Source organism: Malaclemys terrapin, chromosome 2 (genome assembly GCF_027887155.1).
Source record: "Malaclemys terrapin pileata isolate rMalTer1 chromosome 2, rMalTer1.hap1, whole genome shotgun sequence".
NCBI lineage: Eukaryota > Metazoa > Chordata > Testudines > Emydidae > Malaclemys > Malaclemys terrapin.
In genome coordinates, this window is record NC_071506.1 from 201,484,597 (window position 1) to 201,501,330 (window position 16,734).

General features: G+C 42.0%; 1 protein-coding gene across 6 annotated transcripts in view; it reads right to left on the reverse strand.

Annotated features, from left to right (window-relative positions):
- Positions 1 to 16,734, reverse strand: part of GOLGA4 (golgin A4) — a 116,614-nt gene that overhangs the window by 23,921 nt on the left and 75,959 nt on the right. For all 6 annotated transcript variants that reach the window (XM_054019384.1, XM_054019383.1, XM_054019385.1 and 3 more), the window contains one exon: positions 5,352 to 5,465. In XM_054019384.1, the coding sequence (XP_053875359.1) occupies positions 5,352 to 5,465 (114 nt within the window). The remainder of the gene's footprint in view (positions 1 to 5,351; positions 5,466 to 16,734) is intronic.

The window sequence follows — 16,734 nt, forward strand, 5'->3', positions numbered from 1 at the left end:
GTGGGACGTGCTGCATGTGCCCGGGGCCCTGAGTGGGGGCGGGTCCGCGGCGTGGCCAGGTCCTGCTAATTCCCCCAGTACTTGCAAAATGCTTTTTTTTTTTGCCCCCCCGGGTCCCGATATTTCCTGTCAGTGATCTGGTCACCCTACCCGCACTGTTCGAGCACGTTCTGAGGGGATGTACACTCACTGCTACTTCAGTTCTTTCCACTGTTAAAGTGGAATTCCAAGTAATACCAAAATTAGGACTCCGCCAGAGTGGGGAAGGCAGGCAGGGAGTGCAAATACTCATACAAATAAATAGCCTTGGTTTCTTCTCCAAGGGCCCCCATCTGCATATTCCTACTGTTAGGAAGTTTGGCAAGCAGTACATAAGATGGATGGAGGGAGAATCAGTCCTTATTAAAGAATGACGAGAGCACCACTGCCAAATGGAGTGCCAGATCTGGCTGCCAAATCCAATGCATAATGGTTCGAAAAACTGTGAACCAAACTCGACATAGCAGCTTTCCATGTTTCAGTAAGGGAATATGTTTAATGCATGCTACAGATGCAGCAATCGCTCTAATAGAACGGGCTCTCAGACGAACAAGAGGAGAGAATGAAGTCTCTCTCTAACACTCTTCAAACACTGTCTAACCCACCCAGAAAAAGACTGTGCTGAAATGGCTTGACCTTCAGAGTTACTCACATATGAGATATAACTCAGGAGAGAAACTGAAGTTTTTAGTTGTAGCCAGATAATGTAAGAGTGCTCTTTCTGTGCCTAAGGAATGTACCCTACAGGTGTATGAGGTTTAGGAAAGAATACTGGTAAATTAATACTTTGATTTACATGAAACTCCAATATCACTTTAGGACGGAATCTGGGATGCAGTCTATATCATTATTTCCTTATAAAAAGCAGTATAATGTGGGTCTGCCATTAAGGTACGTAGATCACTAACCCTTCTAGCACAAGTGATTGCTATCATAAGAGCTGTCTTCATAGAAGATGTAACAAAGAGCAGCTCACTAGAGATTCAAACGGGGGAAACATTAGTTGCATTAAAATTCAAAAGTTCAAATTTCATGGAAGTAGACTGTCCCATACTGGCAGATACAAATTCAACATGTGCGGAAAATGGATTTTCCATTAATGGGAGTGTGAAACTCTGCTATTGTGGCTAAGTGGATCTTAATGGAGGAGACGGACAAACCCAGTGCTTTCAAGCATAGTAAATATTCTAAAATAAGTTGCATGGAGGCTGAACATGGGTCAATATTCTTATCTGACATCCATATAACAAATCTTTTCCACTTAAAATTGTATTTTTTCAGCTCTCCTCTCCTTTTCAGATCCCTTGGAATTATTGGATCCTCTTGTAAAAGAAGGACTTGAAGTCAATTTTGTCATTCGTTTTGGCCTAAGGAGTAAATGTGCTGCAGATAGCACAGCGTGCCTGGGAATGACTCTCACCTTGTCATTTCAGACACCAAACATGGACAACAGATGGCCTGAAAGACAGCCTGGCATGACACACACCTCTTAAACCCATGCTGCTTTGCACTGGGATACACCAAAAAGAACTAGTAAGTATTCCTATTCCAAGATTAAACCCTAATCTAAAACTATCCTAACTATAAAACTTTTTAACAATAACTAATCTAAAAAGGCACTTATATTACTATGGATCTGCAAGATCTGGTGAGATTCATGTCCTTTCACTGCTGCAAGTGAAAGCAACTAGGGCAGCAATAGGCACCGCATCCTCTTTTATAGCCATGATGTCAGAATGTGGGCAAACACTGACGGTGAGGGTGGGAGGGGCGCATGAGTGCTGTAAGGGCTTGTCTACACTGGCACTTTACAGCGCTGCAACTTTCTCGCTCAGGTGAAAAAACACACACACACACACACACACACACACACACACACACGCACCCCCCCACAGAGTGCAGCAAGTTTTAGCACTGTAAAGCGCCAGTGTAAACAGTGCACCAGTGCTGGGAGCCACATTCCCAGCGCAGGTAGCTACGCCTCTCGTGGAGGCGGTTTTTTTAGAGCACCATGACTACGCAAGCCACTTTAGCATTGCCAATGTAGACTAGCCCTAAAAGGCACTTCTACCAGAAGGTTTCAATGTCTCAGCTCCACTTATCAGTACATCCCCCAAGAGTAGGAATATACAGAGGACACTAGATGACCCTTACATACATAATAAGTACATAAGGTTTTCAACTGTGCCCCAGGATGGAATGCAGAAGGGAAACAACTGCTTTCATGGGCCCTTCAGGTCAGCAAGACAAGATTCCTTAACATTCAGATTGCAGGTGAGAAGTTCCCCTTCTGCATTCCATAAAAGATGTGCTTTTAGGGAATGTGTGATCCCTGCGGAGCTCAAACTCAACAGGAGCAGGAGCCTGCCTGAACAAGCACCATCTCTTTTCTATTAGAGTTCATTTCTAAAAGTTTCAAACACCCCAGTTGAAAATTTTAGACGTTGGCATTTGGTGAATAATTATTTTATCTGTCATGTCAGAGAATAAAAACAAATGTTATGGCAAAAATATTATACTTACTTTAAAACTAATTATACTATGTGCAAGCTTTGGCTTAGATCTACATTTACCTAGTGTAGGAAGTGTTACAAGAAAGCCAACAGAACAACAGCTAACAAATATTAATTCCTAATAAAGAGTAGTTTTAACTTACTTGAACCCGAAGACTGAAAAGTTTTATTAACTTAGCAGAAAAAACAGCAAAAAAGAAAATTGGAATAAAGAATATGGATAAGGACAGAAAGAGCAAGAGAAAATGAAGGGTAGTAAGGGTCATAAAATATTTTACTCATACAGGTTCCATTTTTTGTAAATGCATCATGGGGGAGTATAAAGCTGACAAAAAGTCCACTTAAATTTATGCAAATATGTACACAATTTATGTGAATTTATATACATATATATGGCCCACTGGCCCTGCACAATTTGCTTACCCAACCCCTCAATGTTGCAAAGGTACACCATTACATTAGGTAAACAGCAAAGCTAGTTTCATAGGAAAGCAACTCCAAAGTGAAAGGGGCTGGGAAGAAGAACAAAGGGCAATAGCAAAACAACTTTTAAACCAAATAGGGGGAAAAACCACTCCCCCAACATACATCTCACAGCCACACCACTCTTTGGGTCAGGGAGTGAAAGAATGGTGTCCTAATAACTATACATCTGCAAAATAAATGGAGCTCCATTTACACAAGGTCAAAAGGAAGGCATTACAAATATTAATATGACACATGAAAACAAAAATTAAACATCAGTGACCTTAAAATGTCTTCATCTGAATAGATCATCATCAAGTGTTTTCTGTACAAACAATTGTAGCATTTCTCCATCAGGATAACAACTATGTAATGAAGGTTCCTTCTCAATGCATCAGCAAATAACTTATGAATGAACAAATATGTACCAATATGTACGTAAATAAAAAGTTCGTATGTCATCAGCTTGGAGAGATGAACATGAAGTTTGTATACATATTGTCAGAAAAGAATTCAGCTGGGATTTTCAAAAGAGCATAGGGGAGTTAGGTGCCCAGACTCCACTGAAATTCAGTGGAATTAGGGCACTTAACTACCTCAGGCTCCTTTAAAAATCCTATCCTTATTCTGCAAGTAAACTTAGATACAATGATTGTATTTACACAGGCACTTTGAAAAAAACCCAGAGTATTGTTCCTATGGACACATTACTATTTATTGGTTAAACAACAAGCCTATTTACCAGCAACTGGAGTTCTCCTAATTGGTTTATTTCCTCCACAGATGGGACAACTCCTTTGAGTTTCTCCAAGGCTTGCTGTGGAAACTCCAAGGAGTGAGGAACTGTGGAGGAGATTCCAAAGAGAGAGAAAATTAGTAGTTTACCATGTTGTTCTTTTTTAAACTGTAAGTGGGTATATCTTTATGTAGAGACAATTCGCAACAAAATAGATTTTACATCTCTATGCCATCTTTGCACTTCTGTGGAAAGTTAAATGTATAAATGTAAGTAAAAAAACACAGTTGCTGGCACGTGGATTTGATATAATCTGCATGATCTGTAAATTAACATGATGACATATACTGTTTAGCAGTGGTTCTCAAAGCCAGTCCACCACTTGTTCAGGGAAAGCCCCTGGCGGGCCGGGCCGGTTTGTTTACCTGCTGTGTCCACAGGTTCAGCCGATCGCGGCTGCCACTGGCCCTGGTTCACCACTCCAAGCCAATGGAGGCTGTGGGAAGGGCGACCACCACATCCCTCGGCCCACGCCGCTTCCCACAGCCCCCATTGGCCAAACCTGCGGATGCGGCAGGTAAACAAACCGGCCCAGCCCACCAGGGGCTTTCCCTGAATAAGCAGCAGACCGGCTTTGAGAACCTCTGCTATATAGGATTAAATGACTGCTTATTTACAGAATATTTGTGTGATGTTTAAATCATTGGATTAAATGAACAAAATCATGAGACCTAGAGATACATTTTTCTGTTGTGTCTCAATACTTTAGGGCTTTCTAAAGAGTGTATTAAAAAAAAAATCATGGTATCTGGTATATTACTTTAAATAGGTGCAATAGGGCTGGTTTACAATAGTTTAATTCAAGGCCATTTGCTTTTTATACTATTTTTGTCAATTAATTTAAGGGGAAAGAAAAAATTAAAATGTATTTTATCTTCCAGTCAAAATCACACAAAGTCATTTTAATAACATCACTGATGTAATTTATGATGCTCTGTCTGAGGTATCAAATACTTCTAATGCCTCCCATTGGTTCACAGGTAAAATGAGCATTTTTTGTCAGATGAAAAAAAGAAAAATTGTCCCTCTCAATAATTTGTATTTTTCCCTATTAAGTGTAATACTAGTTTTAATACTTATATTCTATAACTCAATTACATTTTGATCCTTTTAATCTGCCTTTATAAAGTGTACATCCATCTTTCCGTGAACAAAAAATTGCTTAATATTAGCCCCTATTTGAAGTAGAGAAACATTTTTATGTCCTTTTGAATTCCAATTCCAAAGTTCATATAATCAAAATGGGCTATTTTGCATCCTCTTGAACAAGTTACAAGTGCTTCCAGTGTAAAGTCAATGTTTAAAAACAAAGGAGCAGAGGGAAAAAACAACCAATAAGCAAACTATTAAAACAAGATCAAATTAAATATTGCACAACTTGTAGCAAACAGACTGGTCAAAGAATTCAGAATTGCACAAGAAAGCCAAGACCTGATATATAAATAGAACCCACGTCAATTAACAGCTACTACAGAGTCTCATGAAAACTGTGAAACTAATGCCTAACGTTACAAGTATAAATATTAATGTCAGCTCACTTCTTCCCTGCGCCTATTCTCCTCATCTGCCAGCTTTTGTTTGTATTCCTTCTGCAATTTTTCCAGCTGTGTTTGCAGCTCATTTACTTTTGCTGTCATTTCTTCTTCACGAGCCTTCAGAATGAAAAATAAGTGCATTAATTTACATAATACACAGTTAATGTCTAAACACTTAAAACCTTCTCAGTGGATTAGACAAAAAGCACTTAAAATATAGCTCAGCTTCATACAGAGAGGAAAATAATCCACTTGAAATGCAAAGGTTCTCACTGAAAGTTTAGGACTATTCAATTTATATTACCACGAAAATGAGGAATGACATTTAGGGACTTACCAGATAATACCGGCAAAACTTCAATTGTCAAACACAAAAACAATTACTGTATATACTCGTTCATTAGCCCGTTCGTTTATAAGCTGACCTCCCCGCCCAAATGGATAGGTAAAAATAGCAAAAACTGTATGACCCTTTCACATGCCGACCCTATATTTCAGCGGTTGGAAAACTTTGGCTCCCGGCCTGTCAGGGTAAGCCGTTGGCGGGTTGGGACGTTCTGTTTACCTGGAGTGTTCACAGGCATGGAGCCACTCAGCTCCCAGTGGCCGTGGTTTGCCGTTCCCAATGGGAGCCACGGGAAGTGGCGGTACTTCCCGCAGCTCCCATTGGCTGGGAATGGCAAACCGCGGCCACTGGGACCTGAGGGGCTTTGTGCCTGCAGATGCTCCAGGTAAACAAAATGACAATGTATTAGATATTCAATTCAATGATTCCATAGAGTTTAAAATCATCAAATTTTGGTGTAGACCCGTTTATAAGCCTTCCCTGCTCTTTGATGCATCACTTTTTAACCAAAAATATTCGGCTTATGAACGAGTATATACGAGTTAGCTTTTTGAAAATTTTTAGTAAGGATTATACATCTTTAATGTGTACAAAAAAGGCATTCAAATGATATTCAATATTTCTAGAAGGTGTACAGTAGGTAGATCAATGTAAGCAAATAGAGATTTTGTGAAAGTGACATGTCATGCAAACAAAATTTTCTATACTCTATCTCCAATTTATTGGCAAAGACTGGGGCTTAATCACGTCTTGTCTCAAACATTTTAATTCTCTCTACAGTTGTACTAAATCTCTGTTCTTGGAACTTCACTGAGGCCCTAACGCTGTGGTCAAGCCATTTTTGATTCAGGAAGTTAGACCATCTGACCTCTTTTCAGACTGCATGATTCCCTATCCACTGAATTTAATTAAAAATTGCCATCTTTGTTTTCAGTGCTCTCTATTTTTCCTTTCCCTTACTTTTCTGGTCATATAGCCCACTTCTCCACTTGCTCATTCTGCTCCTCCAATATCGGTTTCATCTATTCCAGCCCAATGACTTTTTGCTGATGGAAAAGGAGTTTTCCTTTTGTGCCCCACTTATCAAGCTCCAGACTTTGTCTATGAGCTATTGAAATGTTACCCATCAAGCCATGCAATTAAATCTGTTTGCTCCAGTATAAAATTGACACCAAACTTCTGTATCTTTCCCTTGCTTTGGTCCCTGTGCCCCGGGTGGCGGTGCTTTGGTGCCCCCCCGAAGTGATGGTGCTCTGGCTTCGGCCCCCCCATCCTGGGGTCATGTAGTAATTTTTGTTGTCATAAGGGGGTCGCGGTGCAACAAAGTTTGAGAAACGCTGATCTAGTCCAACCCATTGTGCTGAGACAGGATTAAGTATATCTATAGTAGCAACTGTTCTCATCATACTTACCAAAGACTGAAAAGACAAGTAACATCACTGTGTAGCAGTGAAACGGACCATCCCTATTATGAGTTTCAAAATACTTTTCCTGGCTTGAAAAGCAGAATAAAAGTCTCAAGATCCTTTGTGTAGCAGTGCACACCCTTAGCTACTAGCCCTGACCCCCCCACCTTTTTTTTTTGGCAAGATGTACACAACAGTAAACCTCATGCTTTGCCCCAGAGTGAGTATCCCGGAAGTCTGAAATTGTCTCATACATATTACAATACAATTCCAACATTAAAATGTCAGTAAAGACGCAGTCATAGAATAGTGTACTATGATAGCATGAATCAGACTATACACTAAGTAAAAATATTTCCATTTCATTAAAGGAACATCACTCACTTAGAAAAAAAGATTGGGACTCTTCTGTTCCGAATTCCTTAATGATTTTAGCTTGTCAACTTAATTAATGGTCCCAATGTCAATAAATCACTTATTTACTTCTCACTATTTAATCTGCCTCCAATAAAGATGGCCAGTAAATACAAAGCATTTTATCAATATGGCAGAATCAGAAGCATATAGTTTAACTGTTTTTTTTGTTTTTTTTCCCCCCCGCCAGGGCTGGAAGGGACCTCAGGAGGTCATCTAGTCTAACCCCCTGCTCAAAGCAGGACCAATCCCCAAACAGATTTTTGCCCCAAATACCTTAATGGCCTCCCTCAAGGATTGAACTCACAACCCCTGGGTTTAGTAGGCCAATGCTCAAACCACCGAGCTATCCCTCCCCCGGGATACTATCAATATTAGATCTGACTGGAAAATGGAATTTTTGTCCCATTGAAAATTTAAGGATCAGAAAAAAGCTGTCCCATTTCCAGACCTTCCACAGGATAGAAAATTTTTTTTAATAAAAGATTCTATTTCATAAGAACTCAAACGGAATTTTTGGCTTGCGAGCTGCCTGCCTGGAAGGCTCTTGTTAACGTTATTTGCTGCCTGCCTTTGGAAGGTAGCTGATGTGTTATCTTTTTGATTTTCCTAACCAAAAATAGATTTTTTTTTTAATTGAAATTTTCCCAGAGAAAAATTTTGATTTTGCAAAAAGGGCATTTTCCTTCAGGAAGCCATTCTGATGGAAAATTCCCACTCAGCTCTAACCAATATGCTTGGCACTTTACAAAAGAGACACATGGGGTGAAATTTTAAAAAGCACCTAAGTCCCATTGACTTTCAATAAGATTTAGGGTCCTAACAGCTTAAGTCACTTTTGAAAACGCACTTATACTTGTAAGGGCTGGTCTTCACTGCAGTGTTAACTCACGTTATAACTTAAGTTGTCCCCACACAAAACCCCTTAGCTTGAGTGTGGTGGTGCTTTTAATTCAAGCTGATTAACCTGTAAGGGGAGACAAGCTACAGCTAGGGTTGGTACAACACATCAACTGCTAATACAATCACTCTGCAATCCAATGAGTCTGTGTGCTTCAAGTATTAATTTATAGTGTGGCTGAACTAGGTTTACTGAGAGGAGTTAACTCGAGTTATCTATGCTCGAGTTGACAATGCCTGAGAGCTTCTCCCATTGGCTGGCTAATCCACCTCCCTGAGAGGTGATAGCTATATCAATGGGAGAAGCTCTCCCTCGACATAGACTGTCTAATGTGGGAGAGGGGGAAGAAATTAGGACAGTATAACTGCGTCGCCTACAGCTCTCCCACCAACAAAAAAACCTTCCACCCCCAACGAGCGATGGTAGCTTTGTTGGCAGTAGAGCTCTCCTGCCGACAAAGCGCTGTTCACACCAGCGCTTTTTGTCAGTAAAATTTTTGTTGTTTGGGGGTGGGGGGAGTGTGCTTTTTCACACCCCTGAACGACAAAAGTTTTACCAACGAAAGTCCCGTGTAGACAAAGCCTGACACACAGAACAATCTGTATTGGGGGGAGGGATGGCTCAGTGGTTTGAGCGTTGGCCTGCTAAACCCAGGGCTGTGAGTTCAATCCTTGAGAGGGCCACTTAGGGATCTGGGGCAAAAATCTGTCTGGGGATTGGTCCTGCTTTGAGCAGGGGGTTGGACTAGATGACCTCCTGAGGTCCCTTCCAAACCTGAGATTCTATGATATGTAATCCACTAACCCACTCCCCCTCTTTTTTTGTATGACAACAGAAGTGTTAATGGGCCACTCCACCTTGAATGGTCCCTCAGAACATGTGCTAACTACAGTAAAAGCTGTGTTATCTGGCACTTCACCAACCGGAAAGTTCTATAAACCAGCATTTTTGATCTTCATTGAAATTCCGGTTTATAGTCCAGTTTGCGTGGGGCTGGCAGAGGGGTGGGGTGTGGAAGGGAGTGCAAGGCGCAGGCTCTAGGAGGGAGTTTGGCTGCAGGAGGGGGCTCGGGGTAGTGGGTTGGGGTGTGGGAGAGGGTGTGGAGTGCCGGATCCGGGGGCCGCTCACCTTGGGCGGCTCCCCACAAGTGGGGACCTGTCCCGGCTGCTCCTAGATGGAGGCACGGCAGGCGGCTCTGCACACTGCCCCCGCCCCGAGTGCTAATTATATCTTGACTTTAGTAAAGCTTTTGATACTGTCTCACATGACCATCTCATAAACAAAGTACGGAAATGCAACCTAGACAGAGCTACTATAAGGTGGGTGCAAAACCGGTTGGAAAACCGTTCCTAGAGAGCAGTTATCAGTGGTTCACAGTCATGCTGGAAGGGCGTAATGAGTGGAGTCCCGCGGGGATCAGTTCTGTGTCCAGTTCTGTTCAGTATCTTCATCAATGATTTAGATAATGGTATAGAGAGTACACTTATAAAGTCTGTGGACGATTCCAAGTGGGGAAGGGTTGCAAATACTTTGGAGGATAGGAATAAATTTCAAAATGATCTGGACAAACTGGAGAAAGTAAATCTGGACTGAAGTAAATAGGATGAAATTCAATAAGGACAAATGCAAAGTACTCCATTTAGGAAAGAACAATCAGTTGCACACATACAAAATGGGAAATGACTGCCTAGGAAGGAGTACTGCGGAAAGGGATCTGGGGTTCATAGTGGACCACAAGCTAAATATAAGTCAACAGTGTAACGCTCTTGCAAAAAAAGCAAACATCAGTCTGGTATGTATTAGTAGGAGTGTTGTAAGTAAGACATGAGAAATAATTTTTCCACTCTACTCTGCGCTGATTAGGACTCAACTGGAGTACTGTGTCCAGTTCTGGGCGCTACATTTCAGGAAAGATGGGGAAAAACTGGAGAAAGTCCAGAGAAGAGCAACAAAAATGATTAAAGGTTTAGAAAACATGACCTATGAGGGAAAATTGAAAAAATTGGGTTTGTTTAGTCTGGAAAAGAGAAGACTCAGAGGGGCCATGATAACAGTTTTCAAGTACTACAGGAAGGCAGAAAAGCTGTTCTTCTTAACCTCTGAGGATAGGACAAGAAGCAATGGGCTTAAATTGCAGCAAGGGAGGTTTAGGTTGGACATTAGGAAAAACTTCCTAACTGCCTGGGTGATTAAGCACTGGGATAAACTGCCTACTGAGGTTGTGGAATCTCCATCATTGGAGATTTTTAAGAGCAGCCAATGGGAGCCGCGGGGACAGCAGTGCGCAGAGCTGCTTGGCCGCTGCTTAGCTGCGCCTCCACCTCGGAGCAGCCGAGACAGGTTGCCGCTTGCGGTGAGCCACCCCAGGTGAGCACCCCTCCTGATCTGGCACCCCCTCCCACACCCCAACCCACTGCTCTGAGTACCTTCCTGCACCCAAACTACCTCCCAGAGCCTGTGCCCCACAACCCCTCTCGTGCCCCAAACCCCAGCCCCACACCTCCTCCCGCACCCAAACTCCCTCCCTTTTAGTTAACCAGCATTTTTCACGTACTGGCAGCACACATTTCCCCAACATGTCGGTTAAAACAGATTTTACTGTACTTATGTTAATCTATCTGTTCCACCATGCACTTAGAGTGGACGTTCAGAGTACCTTTCCCAGGCCTGAACAAGAGCTCTATGTGGCTTGGAAGCTTGTCTCTCTCACCAACAGAAGTTGGGCCATTAAAAGATATTACCTCACCCGCCTTGTCACACAGAACAAAAGCATTTTCTTTTTTTTGGTAGCAACATTGTGGACAGAGTGCAGTGGGGCATGGAGACAAACTGGAAACCAGAGAGACAGGTTATAGTAATCTAGACAAGAGATAACCAAGGAGTGGACTAAGCATTAGCTGCAGAGATGGAAAGGAAAGAATGTATTTTAGAGATGTTACCAATGAAAACAAACAAACAAAAACAACAGACAGGATTTGGCAACAGTTTGTATATGGGAGAAAAATGAGAGCAAAGATTCAATTATAACAATTTACCAAGAGAAGACTCTAGACAAGATTGCAATATTGTTTTATCATAAACTATGATGTACACTTTGTGGCTATGTCTCTGCATACCAGTAAATACATTTTGCCTGAGCTCTGCCCTCCATTTTTTCCTCACACTCCAAAGCAACTGGTCTTCTCTGATGAAAGGAGTATCTCCATATTTAAAAGAATTAGTAGTATGGCACTGGAAAGTGCAGAGCTGCTCCTAGCAACATAAAGTTGAGAGCATAGGCGAGGAAAAAAGGTACACCACTACCCCATATAACGCATCCCGATATAACACAGTAAAGCAGTGCTCCGGGGGAGCGGGGCTGTCCACTCCGGTGGATCAAAGCAAGTTCGATATAACACGGTTTCACCTATAACGTGGTAAGATTTTTGGGCTCCCGAGGACAGCGTTATATTGCGGTAGAGGTGTATTAGGATCAGAGAAATTGTATGGCTGAAAGAAACGGAGGTTGGGATGAAGTGATGGTGGCTTTTTAGCATGGCTAAATGTTTTCACAGTATCTCCTCTTTCAAAAAGATAAAAATAGAGCACACTGGATCTATCTTAATTCTAAAATTGCAACTAGCAGCAGTGATTAGAAATTTCTGGAGGGGGAAAAAAGAGATACTACAAATATTTAAGCCTATTTTATTTAGTAAAGGGCAACGATTAAGTTTACATCTCCAATTTTATCTACTCTCACGTAACTATAATCTCTTTGGGTCTGTGCACCAGACTTAAAAAACAAAAAACAACCACCCCCCATCCACTCCCCCTAAAAAATATAAACTAGCCTTCTGCTACTGAAAGTTATAAAACACAACCTCACTGAATAGCTACTGCTTATGCATACCCTTACAATATTTTTTCCTGAGTACTGCTAATAACACAGCAGAGTAGAACAAAGTCAGTGCTGCCCCTCCCCCACAACTCTGAGCTGTGCTTTTACTGATTAATCTAAATTCACTGGATTCACCATAGATCCAGATACATAAATTCTGTATGAAACAAAGACTATATCAGTTAGTATTCATATAAACAGTACATGAAGCAATACTAAGGCTTGGTCTACACTACCCCCCCTAATTCGAACTAAGGTACGCAACTTCAGCTACGTGAATAACGTAGCTGAAGTCGAAGTACCTTAGTTCGAACTTACCTTGGTCCACACGCGGCAGGCAGGCTCCCCCGTCGACTCCGCGGTACTCCTCTCGCCGAGCTGGAGTACCGCAGTCGACGGCAAGCACTTCCGGGTTCGACTTATCGCGTCCAGACTAGACGCGATAAGTCGAACCCAGAACTTCGATTTCCAGCCGTCGAACTAGCTGGTAAGTGTAGCCAAGGCCTAAGGGTCCTGAAACCAAATTTACAGAAAACATATTACAACCCATGTTAATAAACTCTGAAAAATTGGGAAGAATAGTATACCTGAAAACTATGAAATTTTATCCATCCCCAGAAGTACCTAATAAAGTAGCATTGAAGAGATGCTAAAGCAGGAGTCAAGAGCTTCTTTGGGGACAGACTGAGGATTTGCCTACAGAGGGAAACTGACCAGCACAGCTAAAGTGGAATAATGTATTCAGCTACACCTATGCCAGTATAACTCCCTCATGTGGACACTATTCCAGAATAAAAATGACTTTATTCCAGAAAAATTAACGGAGCAATTATTACAGAATAAAGTCACTTTTATTCCACAATAGAGAGCATCCACACAGGGGAGTTAAACCAGAATAGCTATAATGATTATTCTACAATAGCCGGTCAGTTTCCACATGTAGACAAGCCCAAAGAAGAGTGGAGGACAAAGGTACACAATGAGGAAGAGTGCAAAGATGAGGAGGGATAAGCAACGAGGAAGAAAATGGAGGGCTAGAGCAGGGATCTAGGCCTCAGACCCCTGTAGAATATCACATTAAGAAATGGTTTTAAGAACATCTACTTCACAAAACTCTGCTTAAATCTCGTGTTGTGCCTCCACGCCAGTTCTCGGATGACCAATGGCTAAGAAAATCCTGACCAAATCTGCTGCAGACAAAGCAGCAGGAAGTTGGCACTGCAATTCAGCTCTGCTCTCTGGCATCTCCTACAGCTGCACTGGCTTTCAAATGTCTTGGTGTTCCAAACCTTTGGGCCCAGTCAGTACCACCAAGAGGGGGACTTTGGTTCTAATGCATGCCTAGGGTTACCATACGTCTGGTTTTTCCCGGACATGTCCGGCTTTTTGGTAATCAAACCCCCGTCCGGGGGGAATTGCCAAAAAGCCGAACATGTCTGGGAAAAATACCGCCGGCCGGGCACTTTCCCTCCCGCGGCTGCTGTGCTCCTCCCCTGACTCTTCAGCTCTGTTTAAGAGCCAAGCTACCCGAGCGCTACCGGCTTCAGGCAGCCCCCATGCCTCCGGACCCTGAGCCGCCGGCCGGGCACTTCCCCTCCCGGGCTCCGGGGGCGCAGGGTCCAGAGGTATGGGGGCTGCCGGAAGCCAGTAGCGCTCGGGCAGCTCGGCTCTTAAACAGAGCCGAAGAGTCAGAGGAGGAGCACAGCCACCGGAGCCCGGGAGGGGAAGTGCCCGGCTGGGGGCGCAGGGTCCGGAGGCATGGGGGCTGCCCGAAGCCCGAGTGCTACCGGCTTCACGGTTTGCCAGGCAGCCTCCAGAACCTGCGCCCCCAGCTGGGCGCTTCTCCTCCCGGGCTCCAGCTGCGCTGGGGAAGCGCCGGCCGGGGGCGCAGGGTCTGGGGGCTGCCCGGCAAACCGTGAAGCCGGTAGCGCTGGGGCAGCCCTTTTCGCGTGGCTGGGAGGGAGGAGGGGGAGTTAGGGTGGGGACTTTGGGAAAGGGGCAGGGAAGGGGTGGAGAAGGGGCGGGGAAGGGGCGGAGCCGGGGTGGGAAAGGGGCGGGGCCAGGGTCCCATGGAGTGTCCTCTTTTTTTATTTTTTAAATATGGTAACCCTATGCATGCCACACAGCCTACACTGTAGTCTCACTGTTCTGTAAAGCACTGGCTGTACTTTGGCAATATAAAAACCAAATTCTATTCCGATTTCATAATGATGATAGATGAAGACATCAATAAAATTGTAATTTCTCAAATCTTAACCACAAAGCCTGCACTGCATGCACATGGGAGGCATTATGACAAATGAAAGATTACACACGTTAAACAAGATCCTTCATTTTTAACTCTCACACAAATTTAGATTAACCTAGCTCTAGTGCAACATTCAATTTTTCCACTAATGAGATATTTTAGTTTGTGCTTTGAAGATCACAGAACACAAATTATAGACTACCATTGACTTGTAAATCCTCGCATTTGGGGGACTTTCATAAACCTTTATCACACAGTATTTCTCATTAAGATAAGGAGACACCTGATGAAAAATGCCAGAATAAAAAGTAAATAAAATCATATAAAGTTTAGTAGACTGATCTATTTCTTTGTTGTCCAGATGTCAAATTACAATCTTTACTGAGATTACTAAATTTCTCTAACTAGTTTTAAAAAGGTAATCACAGATTTATCTAGGCAGAAGCATACATAATAGTTCTACAGTATATAGTTCATAAGCAGTAAACAATGTAACTTATTTAGTCTTTATACCATAACATGTATAGCTGTTAAAGAACACTGCACATTTTTATACTGCAAGAAAGTTGATATGAAATGTATTGCTCAAATCATGATTTAATAAAGGGGTACATGGATGGGCAATAATGGATAGCCATTTTCTCCCTATTATAAAGTTAATTAGATAGCCATATTTCCTATTCCAAGAAGAATAGAGTTGACACATTCCCCATCTAATATTTTGTTGATATATGATTACTTTTTAAAAAGTGATCTAAGAAGCAAGATAGCAAACACTTTATTCATTGGTTCTAACAAAGTAATGGAAGCTAACTTTCAAGCGCTAAATACAGCAAAACCATGCTGCCTGGAAGTGAGGGTGTTAAGATCTGGAACACATAGAGACAAACAGTTTTTTGTAGTTTTCTCTAACATCTGCTCTGTTATATACACTAGTGGTACCCATCATTTCTATAAAATTCATGAAAAAGAAGAGATGAATATGTAAAATTCATGTTTGCTGTGTTGTAGCTGTGTTGGTCCCAGGATATTAAAGAGACAAAATGGGTGAGTTAATATCTTTTACTGTACCAACTTCTGTTGGTGAAAGAGACAAGCTTTCGAGCTACACAAAGCTCTTCATATTTTTCATTTATTTCAATTACACAGCAATCAAAATAGTGTAAATACCAAAACATGATAGGAACAATGCATGTCAGAAACCTGAGAGAAATTTTAACAAAAGGAATTTTAAAAACATTGAGGAAGTTCTACGCAGACTTTGAAAGTATTCACAAAAAGTTATATAAAAACAGAGTTAGAAGGGACCGCAAGGGTCACCTAGTCTAACCCCCTGCCAAAATGCAGGATTTGTTGTGTCTAAACCATATAAGAGAGTGGATGAAAAAAAGGTGGAAATACTCCCAAAACACAAAAATTAGAATGATGACACAAAGGGATTAACTTTATTGTTATAAATTAGAAAAGGAAATCAGGGAAAGTGATTCTGGGCCAAATTCTACCCTGCCTTACACACTTGGCCCGTCCACTGAACTCTTCAGGATGCTTGAGGTATAAAATCAGAATATGGTCCTCTGCCCTTAGATTCCTTTCTATTTTTAAAATAGAACATAGTCCTCTTAACTTTGCCTGATATGCAGTCCTTCACATTGGTCACTGAAGGAACACTAACAGGACAAAACCATTTATGTTTTTAAATTGCTACTATGCAACCAACACCACATTTGATTATTAAACTTGAATCCGTTTAAAACCTCACGCTACTTCATACTATTTGTTTACTTTCTGAATTTCACTTTGGAAACTGCTCTTACACTCAGATGTGTGCGCAGACCTTTAAACCTAAAGCGTAGGCCTGGCTTGACATGAGTAAGTAAATGTACGTAGGCCTCATTTTTTGGTAGACAGAATTAGGGAGGGGACTAGATCAGAAGGCTGGAAACAGAATGTTTGTGCCAAGATAAGTAAATAGGTCACTAAGCTAACAGACAATGTCTGAGCTAGCTAAGATGGGGGGGAGGAGAGGGAGAGACACCCAGGGAACCATTTACTAAGTCCAAGAACATGGACAGCAAGTGGACAGAGAATGTTGTATAGTGATTGGTTCCTGTAAAATAACCAAACCAGTCCCAAAACATGTAATGCAATGTATAGTGAATGTGAGTGTAATGTGTATATAATGAAAGAGATTTCT